At 47.6% G+C, this 18,797-nt stretch overlaps 1 protein-coding gene across 1 annotated transcript in view; it reads right to left on the bottom strand.

The window, feature by feature from the left end:
- The window catches only part of PKP4 (plakophilin 4), a 97,710-nt gene that overhangs the window by 17,352 nt on the left and 61,561 nt on the right, over window positions 1–18,797 (bottom strand). The window contains exons 4-11 of the mRNA XM_064155305.1: window positions 18,738–18,772; window positions 13,996–14,121; window positions 13,668–13,858; window positions 12,135–12,693; window positions 10,845–11,036; window positions 10,220–10,440; window positions 6,462–6,590; window positions 3,058–3,271 (exon numbers count right to left, since the gene is read on the bottom strand). Coding sequence (XP_064011375.1) covers window positions 3,058–3,271; window positions 6,462–6,590; window positions 10,220–10,440; window positions 10,845–11,036; window positions 12,135–12,693; window positions 13,668–13,858; window positions 13,996–14,121; window positions 18,738–18,772 — 1,667 coding nt within the window. The remainder of the gene's footprint in view (window positions 1–3,057; window positions 3,272–6,461; window positions 6,591–10,219; window positions 10,441–10,844; window positions 11,037–12,134; window positions 12,694–13,667; window positions 13,859–13,995; window positions 14,122–18,737; window positions 18,773–18,797) is intronic.

Here is an 18,797-nt window from a genome sequence, read left to right as displayed (position 1 = left end):
AAACTGCAGCATTAAAATCACAAACCACACTGCTGTGCGTGACCCTGCTCATGCAGGGGGAGGACAAAGTGGCCTCCACAGGTGCCTTCCAACCTCAATCATGCTGCACTTCTATGGTAACAGAGACCTGAAGTCCTGCATTAGAGGACTCTCCAAGAAGAAACACTTAAATCAGTCAAAAATATTGAACTATAGAGTCTCTTAAAGTAGATCAGAAGGATTTTCTTCGACCCCCATCCTCCCTGGCAGAGCAATATTTGCTGATAGCAGAGCTTGTAATTGGCATTTACAGGGCTTTGAAGCTGTTTTAGACCTCAGGTAAGTACACAGAAGATGCAACAAGGAACAAGACCAGCTAGCACAGCTGATAAAGTGTGTGGAAGCATTGATAAGTTATCAGTGGGAGGCAACAACAAAACCTCCCTCCAAGTAACATACTGTGGATGAGGTTGAGGACTTTTGAGACAAGGGTAAGGAACCTGAGGTTTGCTTTACAGATGCAGAAGAGAATTCTGTTTTAACACCATCAACTTCACAGTCATCTCATGTTTGAAGTCAATGGGTGCAAAGAGGCTGAGAAAAGCCAAGGTACTCTATTGTCCAGAAGTGATAGCAACTTGAAATAGTCCTAGGGGGTTTTTGGAGGGTATCTTCCACACACATCAGCACCTGCCAATGAAAGAAGAAAAGCCTTGCCCATAGACCTCTGGTTTGATAGACTGAAAACTCTAATACTTAGAAAATAAAAAAAGAAGACATTTTAAACCCTTGAACCTGAGGAGCTTTGGCTAAAGCTGAATGACTTTGCCTGTCCAAGAGAAAACAGGACTAACTGGAAGAGCTTCCTGAGGAACTGACTGTGGAAGCGAGTGCTGAAAAGGAGCAGAGATGAACCACGCTGAAGGAACACACACATGGAGCAGTGCAGCAGAGGTTGGTTTAACAGCTCTCTCCTGAAAAGCTGAACCAGCATTTTGTTCACAAGGTCCTGTGTCTCTGACTCTAAGGTGATGGCCAACGTGTTCCAGCACACCTTCACTAAGGATCTTTGTACCCACAGATGTTGTGCCGAAAGGTAACAGTGTAGTTTGGGGAGGGTTTAAGAGTGACTAAACACCTTCTCTAATTAAGATTCTGACTTTGTCTGTGGAGCCATCCCTAACATGTTAAAAGCACTTAAAAGTGGTTTACATGCATAAAACATTAATTTTGTTGAGCAGACAAGGCAGCTAATGCACAGTTCTAGCTTGAAGTGTTCCATTTCCATAAGTTCTTAAGGAAAAAAACCTGTCCTCCTAGAGAGGAGGACACGAAAGCTGCAGGTTATCTTAATGCTTGCTCATGTGGAAAACAAGGCAAGAAAACAGCCTGCATTAAACTTTGGATACCTTCCAGACAGAGCCCTTCTTCTCTTTAATAGTCTTCTAAACAAGGAATCACTTGGAAGAGCTCCCAGTGTGACACCTCTGCCATGTCCAACTTGAGCACTGCTCTGCAGCTTTGCTTAGCAGAGAACTAGTTCAGCTTCACAGCTTAACAAAGTCAAATGAGGGAGCTACTAAAACCTGCAAGAGGAGCTGTTTAAATGAGAGGGCAAATTCTGCTTTTTCCTATCCTCTCCTATTTTTCAATCCCCTAAAACCCTCACAGACAAATTACTCCTGTATTAAGAAAAAGAGACAGCAGATGTGTGCAGTGCCCAACAAATCCACCTTGCTTGGATGGAAAGGGAACCCCTTCACGTGGTAGAATTGTAAATCATTAGTTCTGCTCTTTCTGTCTTCACCAAGGGCCAAGCAGGTTGATGGCTTCTGAACTAAACCTGCTCTCATTCTCGTGTGACCAGTGGTGTGTCCACAGTCACAGCTGAGCATGGAGCTGCTTCTGTAATTGGCATGCTTGCACTTTTCTGCTTGTTCTTGAACACATTCACATAGCTTGGGTCCACCTCATGAATTCTGAAAGATCTTATTTAAAACTGTTGTCAGTGGATGATAAAAACAACAGCCTGTAACCAAAGTCAAGAATCAGTAAAGAAATCCCTGTTCAAGACCTAGCTGTGCAAGTAGGACAACCATCCCAGGGGAACATCTACCCTAAATGAAGCTTTGGTGCAGTCCCCTTGATTCCCTGCTCTCAGTGGATCTGCACTCCTGTGCTCACCCTGCCAGTGAAAGGAGTGATTTTGCAGCCACAAAGAATCCTGATGCACAAGCAGAAATCACAGGCTCACAGGATGTTAGGGGTTGGAAGGGACCCAAGGAGATCATCCAGTCCAATGCCCCTGCCAGAGCAGGACCACACAATCTAACACAGATCATAGAGGAACACATCCAGACAGGCCTTGAAAGTCTCCACAGAAGGAGACTCCACAGCCTCTCTGGGGAGCCTGTGTCAGTGCTCTGGGACCCTTACAGGAAAGAAGTTCTCCCTTGTGTTGAGACAAACCCTCTTTTGTGGCAACTTACACCCATTGCTCCTTGTCCTATCCCAGGGAACAAGTGAGCAGAGCCTGTCCCCTGCCTCCTAGGCAGTCCTCAGATATTTATAGACATTTATCAAATCCCCTCTCAGTCTTCTCTTCTCCAGACTAAGCAGCCCCAGGTCACAGTATCACAGTATCATCAGGGTTGGAAGAGACCTCACAGATCATCAAGTCCAACCCTTTACCACAGAGCTCAAGGCTAGACCATGGCACCAAGTGCCACGTCCAATCTTGCCTTGAACAGCTCCAGGGACGGCGACTCCACCACCTCCCCAGAGAGCCCATTCCAGTGTCCAATGACTCTCTCAGTGAAGAACTTTCTCCTCACCTCCAGCCTAAATCTCCCCTGGCGCAGCCTGAGGCTGTGTCCCCAGTCTCCTAATCACCCTCATAGCCCTCCTCTGGACTCTCTCCAGCAGATCCCTGTCCCTCTTCAACTGGGGAGCCCAAAACTGAACACAGTATTCAGTTGATACAGCCACTCCCAGACACTTGGCAGTTGCTCCAGGCTTGTCCCCTTCAGAAAAGCCACCTGTGTGACAGTCACCTGCCTGTTTCCATCCAGAACTCACCTGTGACAAGCTCTTTTACTTCAGCATCCACAGATTTCCTCAGCAACCGCAGGAGGGCAGGTATTCCCCCAACATTCTTCATTGCTATCTTGTTCTCATCAGTGGACTTCCCATAAACAAGGTTCCTCAGTGCACCACATGCATTCTTCTGAACTTCTAGGACTCGGTGATCCAAGAGGTCAACCAGGTGCTTGATGCCTCCCAGCCTGCACACCTAGCAAATGGAATGTGGGGAACATCAGCACCTGTCTGTTTTACCCTCTTTGCCCTAGAGATTGAAAAGGCTTTTTGGTTTTGTTAAAACAAGGATGTTCCACTCCACTCCAGACAGAAATATTGCTGGTAAATCTCTCCAACTTGATTGCCCACACCGCACTGAAACTTCTGCAAACCACTCTCATCCTGCTGAAAAGGCTCCTGGACACTCAGCCACCTGTGTGTGCTTTTCAGTTAGCTCTGCCTCTTCCTTGACACCACCACACACCAAACACTGCACCTGCGCTGCACAGCTAGAGCACAAGTCAGGACACACATACCAGCTTTCCTGTTTGTTCCAGCTTTATATCTGCACTTCAAGTTCAAGCTGGACTAGAAACCTCCTCTTAAGAGGTTTAGTTTAGGGAGTCATGATTTTAAAACCAGGCATTTTCAGGTTTTAAATGTAAAAAATACATTAAAAAGCAGAATTCTTGTGAAATGCTACATCCATGAAGAGTGCATGAGCACTGTATGCATTCACAGACAGATATTTCTTACCTGGAAGTGGGATTGATTCATTCTGGGCACTTTCATAGCTCATGTAAATGGTAAAGATTCCCCCTAGCAAACAGATTCTTGTGCCTACCTTTACATTTTGGCAAGGCAAGCACTCTAGTTAATTTTGTTGGGCTTCTAATATCCTTAATGCCCAGCAAATTAATCAGGTCTTTACCACAGCAATAAAACAATGAATTCCAATAAAACACAAAAGCAGGCTTCACTCAATTTGGCACTGAAAGGTTTATGTTCTTTTCCTGTTCCAAACCATTTCTTGTGTTGGCCTCTGCTGTGAAGGGAGCACGAATGGCCACTTCCCTCTTGCCAAGGACATCATCCTCTTTCCAGAACATGCTGGTGCCTCCCCTCCACCCTGACTCGAAGGATGGTCTTCTGACTGTTGGGAGCCTCATCACCAGCAGGGACATGGGGCTGGCTGTCCCAAAAGTGCTGTAATATTCTCTGCTCTGAGAAGCCAGACAGCTGCATTCTTTCTGTCCTAGCATGTTAAGAATGTCTAACAGCTGATCATTCCCATTTGAAAGAAGTAGCTGCCAGTACATAAATCTGCTCTCCTGGGAAAGGAGAAGTTCTCTGTTCCAAAATTCCACACACTAAGTGGGAGACAGGCTGTGTTTACAGCTGCCTCTCTGACCACTGTGACTCCTCCTGTCTTCTAAATCAAAACCAAGGCCTTTTTCTTTGGGTGAGGTTTTCATGAGTTTGATTAGCTGCAGTCTATAAACTTTCACACCTGACATGACTGAAAAAAAACATACCCAACATTTATAGTGCTAGGCAGGGTAAACAACTGAGATATCACTTCAGCCAGGCTAGAGAAGTTAGCAGCACATTCAGGTTCTGCTTTCTGTACATTTGAAAAAGGTACAGTAGAGATCTCACCACTCCAAAGCACATTCTGTAATCATGAAAAAGAGTATCACAGAAACACTGAGGCTGGAAAAGACCTCTGAGATCAAGTCCAGTCTATGACCTAACACCACCACAACACCTAAACCCCATGCAACCAAGTGCCGCATCCAAGCTTTTATTAGAGACCTCCAGGGATGGTGACTCCACCATCTTCCTGGGCAGTCCATTCCAGTGCCTCATCAACCTTTCCATGAGGAATATCCAACCTAAACCTCCCCTGGTGCAGCTACAGGCCATGCCCTTTTGTCCTGTCACAAGTTGCCTGAGAGAAGAGCCTGACCCCCACTTGATTACAACTTCCTTTTAGGTAGTTGTAGAGAGTGATAAGGTCCCCCATGAGTCTCCATTTCTCCAGGCTGAACACCCCCAGCTCTCTCAGCCCCTCTTCATCAGACTTTCTCTCCAGCCCCATTCCCAGTCTTGTCACTCTCCTCTGGACCCACTCCACACCTCAATATCCTTCATGAAGTGAGTGGCCCAGAGCTGCACACAGTGCTCGAGGTGAGGTCTCACCAATGCTGGGTACAGGAGCAGAATGACATCCCTAGACCTGCTGGCCATGCTATTCCTGATACAGGCCAAGATGCCATTGGCCTTCTGTGCCACCTGGGCACACTGCTGGCTCATGTCCAGCTGGTTATCACCCAGCACTTCCAGGTCCCTCTCTGCCAGGCTGCTCTCCAGCCACTCAGCCCCCCATCTGCAGCACTACATGGGGTTACTGCAGCCAAAGCGTAGGACCTGCACTTGGTCCTCTTGAATCTCATCCCATTGGCCTCAGCCCACTGACTCAGCTTAGCCAGGAACAGTGAAGAAGCACAAGATCTCCTCCAGGTGAGCACATGCAGACAAATAACATCCCAAGAACTCCTCAAGAAGCCTTCACACCCCTTACAAAAGAGCAAGATCACCTTGCAGATCTGCCTATACCCTCTAACTGCTGTGATCCTTACTAGAACATCCAAACCAACACCATCTTTCCATCTGCCCTCCAGTGACTGAATTATGTTGGGCTATCTTATGAAAGCTGCACCAACACTTCAGTCTCATAAGCAATATTCACTGAACCCATGACAAACAAGTAACACATGGGTATGGTATGGATGAAAAAGCCAATTCACAGACTCATGCAATGCAGTGGGTTGGAAGGGATCCTTAAAAGTCATCTAATCCAACCCCCCTGCAGTCAGTAGGGGCATCTGCAACTATGTGTCCTTCGAATCAACAGCTCAAAGCCACTCTGCAAAAAGAGCAGCTCTTCAAAGACAGGCAGTTTCTAGAAATATCAGCAACAAGCTGTGTTTTCTCTCAGATGTATCCTTCCTCCACACCTTACTGACACAAATACTGCCCTCTGTACATTCCTAGGGCTGGATTTCTCTCCTTTGCCTGACAGCTCACTCACGCCCTCTAATACTTATTCTTGATCAAAACCACTGAACAGCCTTCCAGAATTCTTATTTTCCTTTGCTCCTGTCATCAACAGGTTACATAAAGCCAGGCTCTGGTAAACATGTTGCAGTTCTGCCTGATCACACATCCTGAATGTAAAATATCCTCATGCAGTTTCCCTGCAGCCCCTCATGACAGGGAAAATCTGTGTGTAACTACAAACAGAACCACAGAAAGGTCTAAACTATCATGTTGTGATGAAACCTCCATCCCAAGAGCTGAGAGGCTCAACTCCCCAGAACAGAAAGGGACTCCAACCATACCTCAGTTTTCACTTTGTTATCCCCAAAGCAGAGGTGCTGGAGGTAGGCAGCGGCGTTGGCCTGCACCGATGGGAACTGGTGCTGGAGCATGTGAATGACCTCAGGCAGCTCAGGGTCTCGCCAGGCAAACTCCCTTGGTTAGAGAACACATTCAAGGAAAGGTGTTAGTCACAGGTGTCTGGTGACAGTTCTGGAGCCCCCAACACAAGAAGGACATCAAACTGTTAGAGCGGGTCCAGACGAGAGCCACAAAGATGCTCAGAGGGCTGAAGTAGCTCTGCTACGGGGACAGGCTATGAGAGTAGCCTGGAGAAGAGAAGGCTTCGAGGAGACCTTGCAGTAGCCTTCCAGTATCTGAAGGGGGCCTACAGGATGGCTGGGGAGGGACTATTGACAAGGTCTTGCAATGACAGGATGAGGAGTAATGGGTTTAAACTGGCAGAGGGGAGAGGTGGTGAGACACTGGCACAGGTTGCCCAGGGAGGTTGTGGATGCTGCCTTCCTGGAGATGTTCAAAGCCAGGAAGGATGAGGCCTTGAGCAACCTGTTCCAGCAGGAGGTGTCCCTGCCTATGCTGGGGGGCTGGAACTAGATGATCTTTGAGGTCCCTTCCAACCTAAACCATTCTATGATTCTATGACTTACTGAGCAGCACTGCTGGAGCATCTCAGGTGTTCCACAAGTTCTGGGTTTGTTGTGGAGCATTGGAGCCGAGGGGAAAAGGAGGTACATTGGAACAGCTCACTCACATCACTTTTTGGTCTTCCCAATGGAAAAAGGACATTTATATTCTATGTTCTTCAGTTAGGTTGGTTGGTGAGCACATAAATAAATACAGGCACTACAATGATGCCAGGTCAAACACTGCAGCCTACAGAAACCTCCCCAAACTTAAAAGCATCATGCAACTGATACCCACTCAACAGCACTGCTCGGGGGCATCTCTGCCACACAACATTTTCCTACTCTGAAATAAGTTATCCTTCAACAAAACCTGCACAGCCTCAAATTTCATCATGATCAGATGCAGGACGTTTGCATAACCAGAGCCATTCAGGGATTGTACTCTTAAAATCATTAAAATCAAATCTCCATCATGACATAAAATGATATTGTGTGGACAAAGTCTGGAGAAATCATCATCTATATCCATGCCTAATTCACAGATTTTGAGATACTCATTAACACCTGCTAGGCTGTCTTTTGTCTATAAAGCAAGACTGAAAGGGGGTAAAAAAAAGTAGTATCTAAGTTGTCCCATGCACAAAAATGCAAGTAAGTATTAATGGAAAAGGCAATTTCCAGAGCAGTGTTTGAGGAGCTACTGAAAGGTAAATGCTGGCTTGGCCAACCAGGCCTCCCTCACAACAAGAGGAGGCTCAGCTGGGTGCTGCCCTGGGCAGCTCAGCAGTCCAGAGGGGACTTCTCCATACCAAGGATGAAAAGACCTTACCCAGAAGGGCCTTTCTAATGCAGCCTTCAGCATCCTGAATGGTTCCCCCCAGAGCTCCTGTTCTACTGCAGTACTGATGGCCTGGTCTGAGAGGACTGCACTAGGGAAGAGCTAGATTCTGCCACAAGCCTTTCATAGGGTGGGAAGCCCAAAGGATGCTCCAGCCTGATGTTTCTGTCTGAAAGCTTCCCAAGGCACCCTGAAGCCTGTATCCTTCAGCCCAAGGTGCTCTGCTTTCTGTTCTCCCCAAACCAGTAGAACATGCAAGGTGCTTCCACAGCCAGGATATGTTCAGGAGCTGCCTGAGGGAGCTGGCAGTCTGGAACAGACTGGAATTTCTAGCAGTCACACCCCATGCTGAAGACACAGAGCACCAGAAACCCCTTCGAGCTCTGCATGGACTAAGTTTTGACCCTCCCATTTTAAAACACAAGCTTCCAATGAGCAGTGTCTCTAATAAATGTTAATGGTAACATCACACCTGTCACATGCCCCTACTGAGTACAGGCACTCACAATATCAAACTAGAACTATTTTAAAGGCACAAATGTGATTTACTTCCAGAATGGTCTGTTTGTATGTAATTTTTAAACTTAAGTTGTCCTGAAATGTAAGCAGGCTGCTCTTGAAGGTATCACAGGATCAACCAGGTTGGAAGAGACCTCCAAAATCATCCAGTCCAAGCTATCAAGTGCAGGGTTGCACACTTTGGCCACAACCCCAAGCAGTGCTACAGGCTGGGGACAGAGTGGCTGGAGAGCAGCCAGGAAGAAAGGGACCTGGGGGTACTGATAGATAGCAGGCTGAAGATGAGGCAGCAGTGTGCCCAGGTGGCCAAGAGAGCCAGTGGCATCCTGGCCTGCATCAGGAAGAGTGTGGCCAGCAGGACAAGGGAGGTTATTCTTCCCCTGTACTCAACACTGGTCAGGCCACACCTTGAGTACTGTGTCCAGTTCTGGGCTCCTCAATTCAAGAGAGATGTTGAGGTGCTGGAAGGTGTCCAGAGAAGGGCAAGAAAGCTGGTGAGGGGCCTGGAGCACAGCCCTGTGAGGAGAGGCTGAGGGAGCTGGGGTTGTTTAGCCTGGAGAAGAGGAGGCTCAGGGCTGACCTCATTGATCTCTACAACTACCTGAAGGGAGGCTGTAGCCAGGTGGGGTTGGTCTCTTCTGCCAGGCAACCAGCAACAGAACAAGGGGACACAGTCTCAAGTTGTGCCAGGGGAAGTACAGGCTGGATGTTAGGAGGAAGTTGTTGGCAGAGAGAGTGATTGGCATTGGAATGGGCTGCCCAGGGAGGTGGTGGAGGCACCGTCCCTGGAGGTGTTCAAGAGAAGACTGGATGAGGCACTTAGTGCCATGGTCTAGTTGATTAGCTAGGGCTGGGTGCTAGATTGGACTGGATGATCTTGGAGGTCTCTTCCAACCTGGTTGATTCTATGATTCTATGATCACTCAGCCCTATCCAATCAACTAGACCATGGCACTAAATGCCTCATCCAGTCTTTTCTTGAACACCTCCAGGGAAAGATTCATTCCAATAAATGAGGTATGGACTTTCCTACATTCATGGAACAGTTTGGGTTGAAGAGACCTTAAAGATCACCCAGTTCCAAACTCCTGCCATTAGTAAAGGACACCTTCTACCAGACCAGGTTGCTCAAAGCTTCATCCAACCTGGCCTTGAACATCTTTAGAGAGGGGCATTCACAACCTCTCTGGGCAATTCCAGTGTCTCACCACTCTCACTGGAATTTCTTCCTAATCTCCAGTCTGAATCTCCCCTCCACAAGCTTCAATCTATCACCCCTTGCCCTATCACTACAAATCCTTGCCAGAAGTCCCTCCCCAGCGCTTCTGTAGCCCACTTCAAGTACTGGAAGGCTGTTCTAAGGTCTCCTTGGAGCCTTCTCTTCCCCAGTGTCCAATTTTCCACCTCCAATTCCCACGCCTGTGAAGTGGAAGCTCACTGGAGTATCACAGGTTGCTCTGCAGAGTTACTCAGAAGCATCTCACCAAACTAGTAACTATTTTATAACTCTTTCAAATAGAACTATTCAAAACATAATTGTTTTATAACTATTTCCTGTAGTAACTCCTACATGAAAAGACAAACTGAATGCACAAAAGCTGCTCTTTTTACTGCAGCAAGCAGACTGCACTTAGGACTTGGGCTCCACAGGCACAGCCCTCAACATCTACACCAGTCCTGACAGTGGAAGCGACGTACAAATAAACACACACAGAGTGCCACAGAGATTTCAGGGTTGGGATGGCTCGGGGGCGTGAGCCCTGGGAGCAGGAGGGACTTGCCTGGGGTCTTTCTGAATGCTGTCGATGGATGGGGAGCGTGTAGTGCCGTCGTCGGCGGGCGCGGCGTGCTGCAGCCGGCTGTAGCTGGCCTCCGACAGGCGGTACTGCACCGCCCGGTAGGGCTCGGCGTAGGGCGCGGCGCTGCCCAAGGCGTAGTTGTTCCTTTGGTAGGTCAGAGTGCTGCGCTGGCTGGAGGACCTCTGCAGGTTGCCCACACCTAGTGTGAAACCAGCATTAAAACAAACCAGGTCACAGAGGGCTGGAGAAGAGAAGAGGCAACACGTGCTTAAAAGGGTGAGCAAAACAACAGTGGCTTCAAACACTCTGCATCACAGAGACACAGAATGGTCTGAGCTGGATGGGACCTTCAAAGGTCATCCGGTGCAGCCCACCCTGCACTCAGCAGGGACATCCTCAACTAGATCAGGTTGCTCAGAGCCCTGTTGAGCCTCACCTTGAATACCTCCAGGGAAGGGGCTTCAATCACCGCTCTGGGCAACCTGTTCCTATGCTGACAGCTTCCACCAGAGTGGAGGGAGAAAGGACCCAGTGTCTGGGAGAAGGCTGAGGTTACAGAACTCAAAGCCTGGTGGAATCAGGCTTCAGAAGCCCCTCACCCACCTGACCCCGTGCGATACAAGGCTGACTGAGAGCCCTGGTGCAGCTCCACGGCCCCGTGGTTGGGGCTGCGGTACAGGGGGCTGTAGTAGGTCCTGCCTTCATAGATGGGGGTGATGTGCAGGTCTGGAGACACGGTTGAGCGCAGCTCCTGGCCCAGCTGGCTGTGCTGGCTGGCATAGGAGCTCCTCAGGCCTGCAAGCAAGAGGAAGGAAACGTGTCCACAGCCTGTATCAGTTGCAAAGAGCAAGGCTGTCACGCCTCTGCCTTTCAGCAGAGACAAGGCATCAGTTACACCTACAGTTATAAAGAGCTATCCATTAGGCAGCGATCCATGCTGAAATTCACTGACTGCTGTGTTTCATCACTCCTTCCTCATCTCCCACACTCCTGGATCTGTTCCACTGCCTTACAGGCTCCCGGCTGACTGTCTCCTAGGCTGAACCTTAGCACTGCTAAGTGCTAAAGAAGACTTCAGCTGTTCACAGTAAGTAGCACACAAGACAAACCCATGTTGACTGTCCAGCTTTATTATACAACTATGAAACACTTCTGCCACCTACAGCAGCTTGGGATTTGAGTACTACACCACCAGGAAAATTTTCTTTAATTTCAGAATCCTAGACTGGTTTGAGTTGGAAAGGACCTCAAAGATGATCTAGTTCAAATCTCTTGCCATAGCCAGGGATATCCCCTACTTGATCAGGTTGCTCAAAGTCTCATCCAACCTGGCCTTAATCACTTTGAGGCTTGGAGCCATCACAAGTTCTCTGGGCAACCTGTTCTAGCATCTCACCACCCTCATGTGAAAGTATTTTATCCTCATGTCTAATCTCAAACCAGCTTCTTCCAGATTGAAGTCATCACCCCTTGTGCTGTCACTCCATGCCTTTCTACAAAGCTCTACTTGAGCTCTCCCGTAGCCCCCTTCAAATCCTGGAAAGCTGCTCTAAGGGCCCCCTGGAGCCTTCTCTTGTCCAGGCTGAACAATCCCAACTCTCTCAGCCTGTCTGCAGGGAGAAGGTTTTACTTCAAAATGACTGAAATGCCTCAGTTTGGAAGACTCAGAATTTCACGTGGCTACTTAAAACATACACCTTAATGTAACACAGAGCTCACAACCAAGCAATGGAAGAGGAAGAACTTTTGGCATGACTGATACACAGTGCTTAACTTTGGTATTCCCAACTGATTTGATGGCCACCCCCAAGACTGTCCCAGTTTCACCCATAAGTGAGCACTGCAGCAGGGGCTGTCCCAAATGCTGAGCTGTGTCTTTACCTGGTTACTAACCTGTGAGGCTGTCTGGGCGTGGTGGCACCATCCTCTCGTAGATCTCGTACTGCTGCCCGTACTGCTCCACGTCGTGCAGCGTCCTCTGCAGCGTGGCGCCCAGGTGCTGCGGCACCGCAGTCATGCCAGAGCGCTTCGGGGAGGAGGACCCCAGCTGCGTCTGGGATGGAGAAGCCACTCTGGTTTGGGCATCGGCGAGGGCCAGAGGAGAGCCGACCCTGACGGAGGCCTGGTACTGGGCGGTGGTGCCGTTGGGGTTGGCGGGCTGGCGGGAGGTGATGGAGCCGACACGCCGCACCGTGCTGGGGGAGGCAGGTCTCTGGGCAGTGTACGGCGAGGCCGCCCGTGGCGTGGGCAGTGTTGTGGAAGAGTAGGGGTGAGAAGGGAGGGCCCTCTGCTCAGTGGCTGATGGGGAGCCATAGCTGCTGCCCAGAGATGCCCGCAGCGACCCCCTGGAGGGGGAGACGCCCGTGCTGACCATGTAGGAGGGGGACTGTGCTCGGGATGGCACCGAGCTGACACGCCTCATGACTCGGTTGGTACCAATGTTCGCCGATGGCTGTCAAAAGCAAAGGCGTCCGTTAGTGCTACCCTTCGGGCAGGCAGCAGGCACTTCTCTCCCGAGAGCCAGAGAAGCCAACAGGAAAGCCACACAGTTTAACAAGACATTTATGCAGATGAAGAGTTTGTCACCTTGATCAGAATTCCTTCAGGTTTTCCTACAAAACAGCTTTCCTTAGTTATCTTAATATATATTACTGAAGTGCCTCACCGCCCGCATGGAACAGGCTGCCCAGAGTAGTTGTGAAGGCTCCAAACCTGGCACTGTTCAAGGCCAGGCTGGATGAGGCCTTGAACAGCCTGGTCTAGTGGGAAGTGTCCTGCTCGTGGCGAGGGGTTGGAACTAGATGGCACTTAGGGTCCCTTCCAACTCGAAGCATTCCGTGATTCTATGACGTAAAATGGCAATTCACCTTTGAAAAGCCATCTGCTCCTCATCCTTATTTGTCTTCCTGTTAATAAGCACTTAGGCTTTCATTCCTCACTAAGCAACCACCTTTGGAAATTCAGGAACAGGAATGCAAAGCTCTAGTCTAAGCTAATAAAGTTTTGTTAATTACTGTCTTCTTATCATTCTGATTAATGAGAAAGGAGAGGGAAAAAATACAGGAGCAGTGGAAGGTACAGGAACACAAATCCCACCTTGCTTTAAACACTATGCCTGCATACAGGCTACGTTCTAGGAGCCTCTCCCAAAACAACACAACTGGATTTTAAGCGAGTGCTGCTCTCCTGACGTTACACCAGGAGCATGCTCTTGCACTTAGCAGTCCTCACAAGTTTTACTTAATTTCAGCAAACAGATCTCTCTCTGCTGCAAGCTATCTCTGCTTTTGAACTAGTGAAGGTGCTAAACAAAGGTGTACTTAATTAATGTTAATTGCAGCCCACACAAAGGAAGGTCCAGCTACACAATTGTTGTTTCTAAAGCTGAGCTCCAGGCAGAGGCAAAGCACATGGCTCTGGGCATACCTGGACTGATGTCTGCCCTTCAGCTCGCGAACTCCTCACCAAATGGTTAGTAGTGGTTCCAATTATGGAATGCTGCTGTCTGCTTTCTGATTTGCTCAAGTTCTGGCTGTTATGGAAACTGCTTACTTCCTGGTACCCGCTGTCAGAGTAAGAGTTCATCTGTGTGGAGCTTCTCGAGTTGCCTACAGACCCTGCAGACACGAAGCCAGCATAAGAACAAAGGCAACAAACATGCTGTTTTCTGCAGCACTGACAACTGCATGACATTGTCAGACAGGCAATACAGAAAGAGGTTCTAATATTTAAAGTGCACACAACAGACCCTCACTTTCATGGAGAGACGTCTGCTCTGGTGAGTAGAGGCTCCCTTGCTCTGGTTCTGTCCTAATGTCATAGGCATTGGGGTGAACGCTCTCTGACACTTGGGGTTTGTGCACACTGGTGGTCTGGGGATCTGAAAGAAGAAGTGAATCAGATAAACCAAACATTTCCTACGTCAGCTTCCTGCAAACTCAATCACGGGCATTTTTTCACACATACTAGCAAAGAACTTGGAACACAAGCAGAGCCTGCTAGCAGACAGCTACCAGACTAAAGGAAGAGAACACGAACAGCTGAGAATCTTCTTTCCTCTAGTTTTGGTGTAGCTTTAGAATTCCAATTTTTCAAATGTATGTTCCAACCTATTTCAATGAAAAAATGTACCTGATTACCTAGCAAGTATACTTTGGGGATTAAAAACCTCATGCAGCTGTGGTACAGCGCACAGAGAGCAACTACCAGTTATCTGAAGGGCAAATAACCTCAGGAGCATCTCAAGTAAAAGGCTGAGTGGAATTCCATCCTTGTTTTGTGTGCCACCAACAGAGGTTGCTGCACATCCTGTATGTCATTCCCTTCGTGTACCCCTATCCAAACATACCCACAATTTAACAACTCCCAAGTTAACTTCAGTTCTAAGGATACTGGTTGGACTTTACAGACAGCAAAGTGTCACCTAGAGAAACATTACAACACTATTCACGAAGAAAGGAAAAAGTCAAGCATAGGCTGGGGGAAAAAGGACAAAGATGAGGACACAAATTAAAACCCAGAGTGTTTGTGCCTAAAAGCTGTGAGGAAATACTCTGTTTTTTACCAAGAGCTGTCCTGCTGTCTCACTTTTTGTACAATTAGCCATAGCAGAACACTCACACTAAAAATGTTCCTTGTTAATTGCGATGTCTGAACACGACTCAAACGCCAGACTTAAGAGAAAAGAAGTTACAGATCAATGGATGTTAGAAATTACAGGCAGTCATCACAGTTCTGCATCAGGAGTACACTCTTAGGTCAAAGCCATCTAGTCAAACTTGATGCCAATTAATTCCCTGTAATAGGAGTGTTACATGCAAAATTAATGAAGATTTAATCAGCAGTGTTAGAGCACTCCCATCAGTCTCATTGCGGGCATGCCTAGAAATGGCACAAGGAGCCAGCACTCAGCTTAGAGCCCCTCACGGGCTGTGTAGCACTGCCTAGGTCACAGCTTGGTGCAGCTATCAGTAGGTACTGCATGTTCTGCAGTATCAAACACTTGTGGGGACTGGGTCACTTAAATTATAGCTATATTCAGCTTCCATACTTTAATCTTTAGTCTGTTCTGTTTAGATAACACGAGCCCCTGTTATTTTAGTTACTTGATATTACATGATGCTGAATCAATGTCAAACTGGCAAAGGATCAGTTTGGGGAGAAAGACAGAGGCAGACTGAAGCTCAATTGTGCAGTGCTGGACAGATGTTCCTGAGACAGAGCCCTGAACCAAAGCTCGCTCCCATCGCACGTTGGCCACCAAGCAAAGGCTTTCACAGGGCTAAAAAATAGATTGTTTGGGCTCTCAAACAAAGGCAAGAATGTACAATACAACCCATTGTTGTCTTTCTGTCTCTCTGCTACTATAAATCATGAGGAGAGTGCCCTGCATCGAATAACAGCCTATTTACAGGCAGTTGCTGAGCAAATATTCTATTTATAAGCATCTGTGAAAACAACATCCATTTTATTTCCCTGTTTAAAACTCTGTATAATTCTAGTGATGCATAAAGCAATTACAGCCATAGTCACATCTTATCACATCACCTCCTGAAGCTTTTTGCTATAAGCTACTACCTACAGTGAGGGGAAAAAAAAGTGAATTGAGGAGTGTTCTCATTCATCAAGAACTCCAGTATGTTCCACAGAGCAGTTGGCAAAGCAACATCCAGTGACAATTCTTCGAAGCAAAACTCAAGAGTGAGCCTTATGAGGATGTAAAATCTGTAATCCTTTTATAATTGTGACAGAAAGATAAATATTGAAAGAAAATTGACATCAGGAAGTTCTAAGCACATGAGGTACTTGTTTAAACACACCCATTTCTGAGCAACTACCCCAGAAAAGCCTTGCTTTAGATTCAGAGGTAGGCAAAGGAGACATCTTGATTTATATTCATGCCTGTAGTATTTAAGTAGAAATAGGGTTTGTTGTTGTGTATTAAGTGACTTCTTTGCAGGGATGTTCAGAGGAGATTTCTGAAGAAACACACAAATGGGAGGAAGGAATTAAAGGATAAAATAGGAATATGAGCTGCAGAGAGGAAAGAGAAGAACTAGTAGAAAGCCAGGGAGAAACCCAAGCAATAGCCAGGGTACACTTGAGGAGGAAATATGTTGCTGCCATGGACAGTGGCACTGAGTGCACCCTTAGCAAGTGTGCTGAGGACACCAAGCTGTGTGGTGCAGCAGGCAGGCTGGAGGGCAGGGATGCCATCTAGAGGGGCCTGGACAGACTGGCGAGGTGAGCACAAGCCTACCCGTTTAGGTTCAACAAGACCAAGTGCAAGTTTCTGCAGCCCTGAGGAGAGGGACTTGGGGGTGCTGCTGGAGGAGAAGCTCATCAGGACCCAGCAGTGTGCACCTGCAGCACAGAAAGCCACCCAGAGCCTGGGCTGCATCAGGAGAAGTGTGGCCAGCAGAGCCAGGGAGGTGATTCTCCCCCTCTACTCCACTCTGCTGAGACCCCACCTGGAGTACTGCATCCAGCTCCGGAGCCCCTTGGACAAGAGGGATATGGAGATGCTGGAGCGTGTCCAGAGCAGGGCCACTGGGATGATCAGAGAGCTGGAGCAGCTCTGCTGTGAGGACAGACTGAAGGAGTTGGGACTGTTCAGTCTGCAGAAGAGGAGGCTCCCAGGTGACCTTCTTGTGGCTTTCCAGTATCTGAAGAGGGCCTACAAAAAAGCTGGGGAGGGACCTTTTAGGCTATCGGGGAGTGTCTGAACTGGGGGGAATGGAGCAAAGCTGGAGGTGGATAGGTTCAGAGTGGACATGAGGAGGAAGTTGTTGAGCATGAGAGTGGTGAGAGCCTGGAATGGGCTGCCCAGGGAGGTGGCTGAGGCCTTGTCCCTGGAGGTGTTTAAGGGCAGGCTGGATGAGGCTGTGGCCAGCCTGCTCTAGGGTAGGGTGACCCTGCCCACGGCAGGGGGGTTGGAACTAGATGATCCTTGTGGTCCCTTCCAACCCTGACTCATTCTACAATTCTATGAAATAAAGAAATGGGAAGCAATTGGATGAGAGCAATCAGTGGAACAATGACCAAGCTCTGTCTGAAGGTGTCCTTAGCAGCTGTAAAACATCACTGGAATGTTACAGAATCAGAGGAGACAATGTGATTTAAAAAAAACCTCACCAAAAATAATGTTTGCACTGAAAGAAAAATTAGCTTCTCAACCACTTCAACAAATCTGACTTCTGTTTTAAAACACCATTAAAAAGAACCCCTGAAAAGCACCACTGTGACTGGCAATATTCAAAGGCCAAGACAAGTGGGCTGTTGAGAATCTTAGATCCAAAAGCAGGGCAAAAAGCCAATGTGCCTCACCTGAGCTGAGGCAATGCCATAGTGACACCTGACAAGTGACACACTGAAGAGTCTGGTGTCTAAATAAAACAAAAAACAGGAAGGGAAAGGAAAGTGATGTAAAATAGTCAGAACTGTGAGCAGGCTTGAGTGAAGCAGCAGATAAGCAGGCTGTGTTATTCTCTGTACAGCAGAGCCTGAACAGCTCTTCAAGCTGCACAACTCTCCCTGTGCAGAGAGAGGCTATTAGAACTATGAAGAACTTAGTCAAGCTCCTAACAAGCTACTGAAAATGCCAGGTGCATTTTGATGGCATGAGACCAGTTCTTCTTAAGCTGGCATTCTGCCAAGAGGATGTGATGGAGATCGAGAAACACAGTCCAGGGCAAAAAGATGTTTGCAGGGAGCGGAGGTCCCGCACCTGTTCCTGCTGTGTGGTTTGACATGTTGACTTCTGCAGATCTGCCTCACTCTGAAAGGATGACACTGCTCAGAAAATTGACTCTGCAATATTGAATATTTTAACTGATGTAAGCCCTCTGAGGAGGGAGATGCTCTGATCTGTGAAGGACAGGTTGGATTATCTCAACAGACACCTGAATGTCACTGTTAAGATACAGTCCTGTCCATTCCATCCAACATACCCAGTAGGAGATACAGAGCTACTGCAAAACAAAAGTTTCTTGGTTTGGGAAGAAAGTTCAAGCCCTTCTGAGACAAAAAAAAACAGAAAAAGCACTCTCAGGAAAACCTTCACTTATTGGAGATCTTCTTAGTTAAATAAGCATAATTACAAAAAGAAAACTCAGCATCCAAGCTTCAAAGATTCAGTGGTTTTTATGACCCCTACCTGCCAGGGGGGGACATTTTTTTTGGTCCTTAATTCCAAAGAAGACCCAGTTCACAAAGCTGTTGTTATGGTCATATCCCACACAAAAATGCAAAGACACAGGAAGGTGCAAGGAAAGTACCTGCAACTTCTTCTAAGGCAAAACAACTTCTTAAGTAACAGAGGAACACACAAGTCTCTCCAGGAGAGAGAAAAAGGGCATTAATGTTACACTTCAGAAACTTGGCAACATCATCTAGCATTGCTGTGAGTACTCAGTTCACTTCAAAAGAAGACATGAACGCCAAGAAAATAAAGTTGCAGGGGCTTGAAATCAAAATGGACACAATAAAAGGTAGTACCTGATGATCTCCAAGGAAATGACTTCTCAGTAGAGCTGCAGAAAGAAAAACAATTATCAC

Source organism: Pogoniulus pusillus, chromosome 2 (assembly GCF_015220805.1).
Source record: "Pogoniulus pusillus isolate bPogPus1 chromosome 2, bPogPus1.pri, whole genome shotgun sequence".
Taxonomy (NCBI): domain Eukaryota; kingdom Metazoa; phylum Chordata; class Aves; order Piciformes; family Lybiidae; genus Pogoniulus; species Pogoniulus pusillus.
The sequence above is the reverse complement of the archived record's forward strand: the minus strand, read 5'-3'. Positions and strand labels throughout refer to the sequence as shown.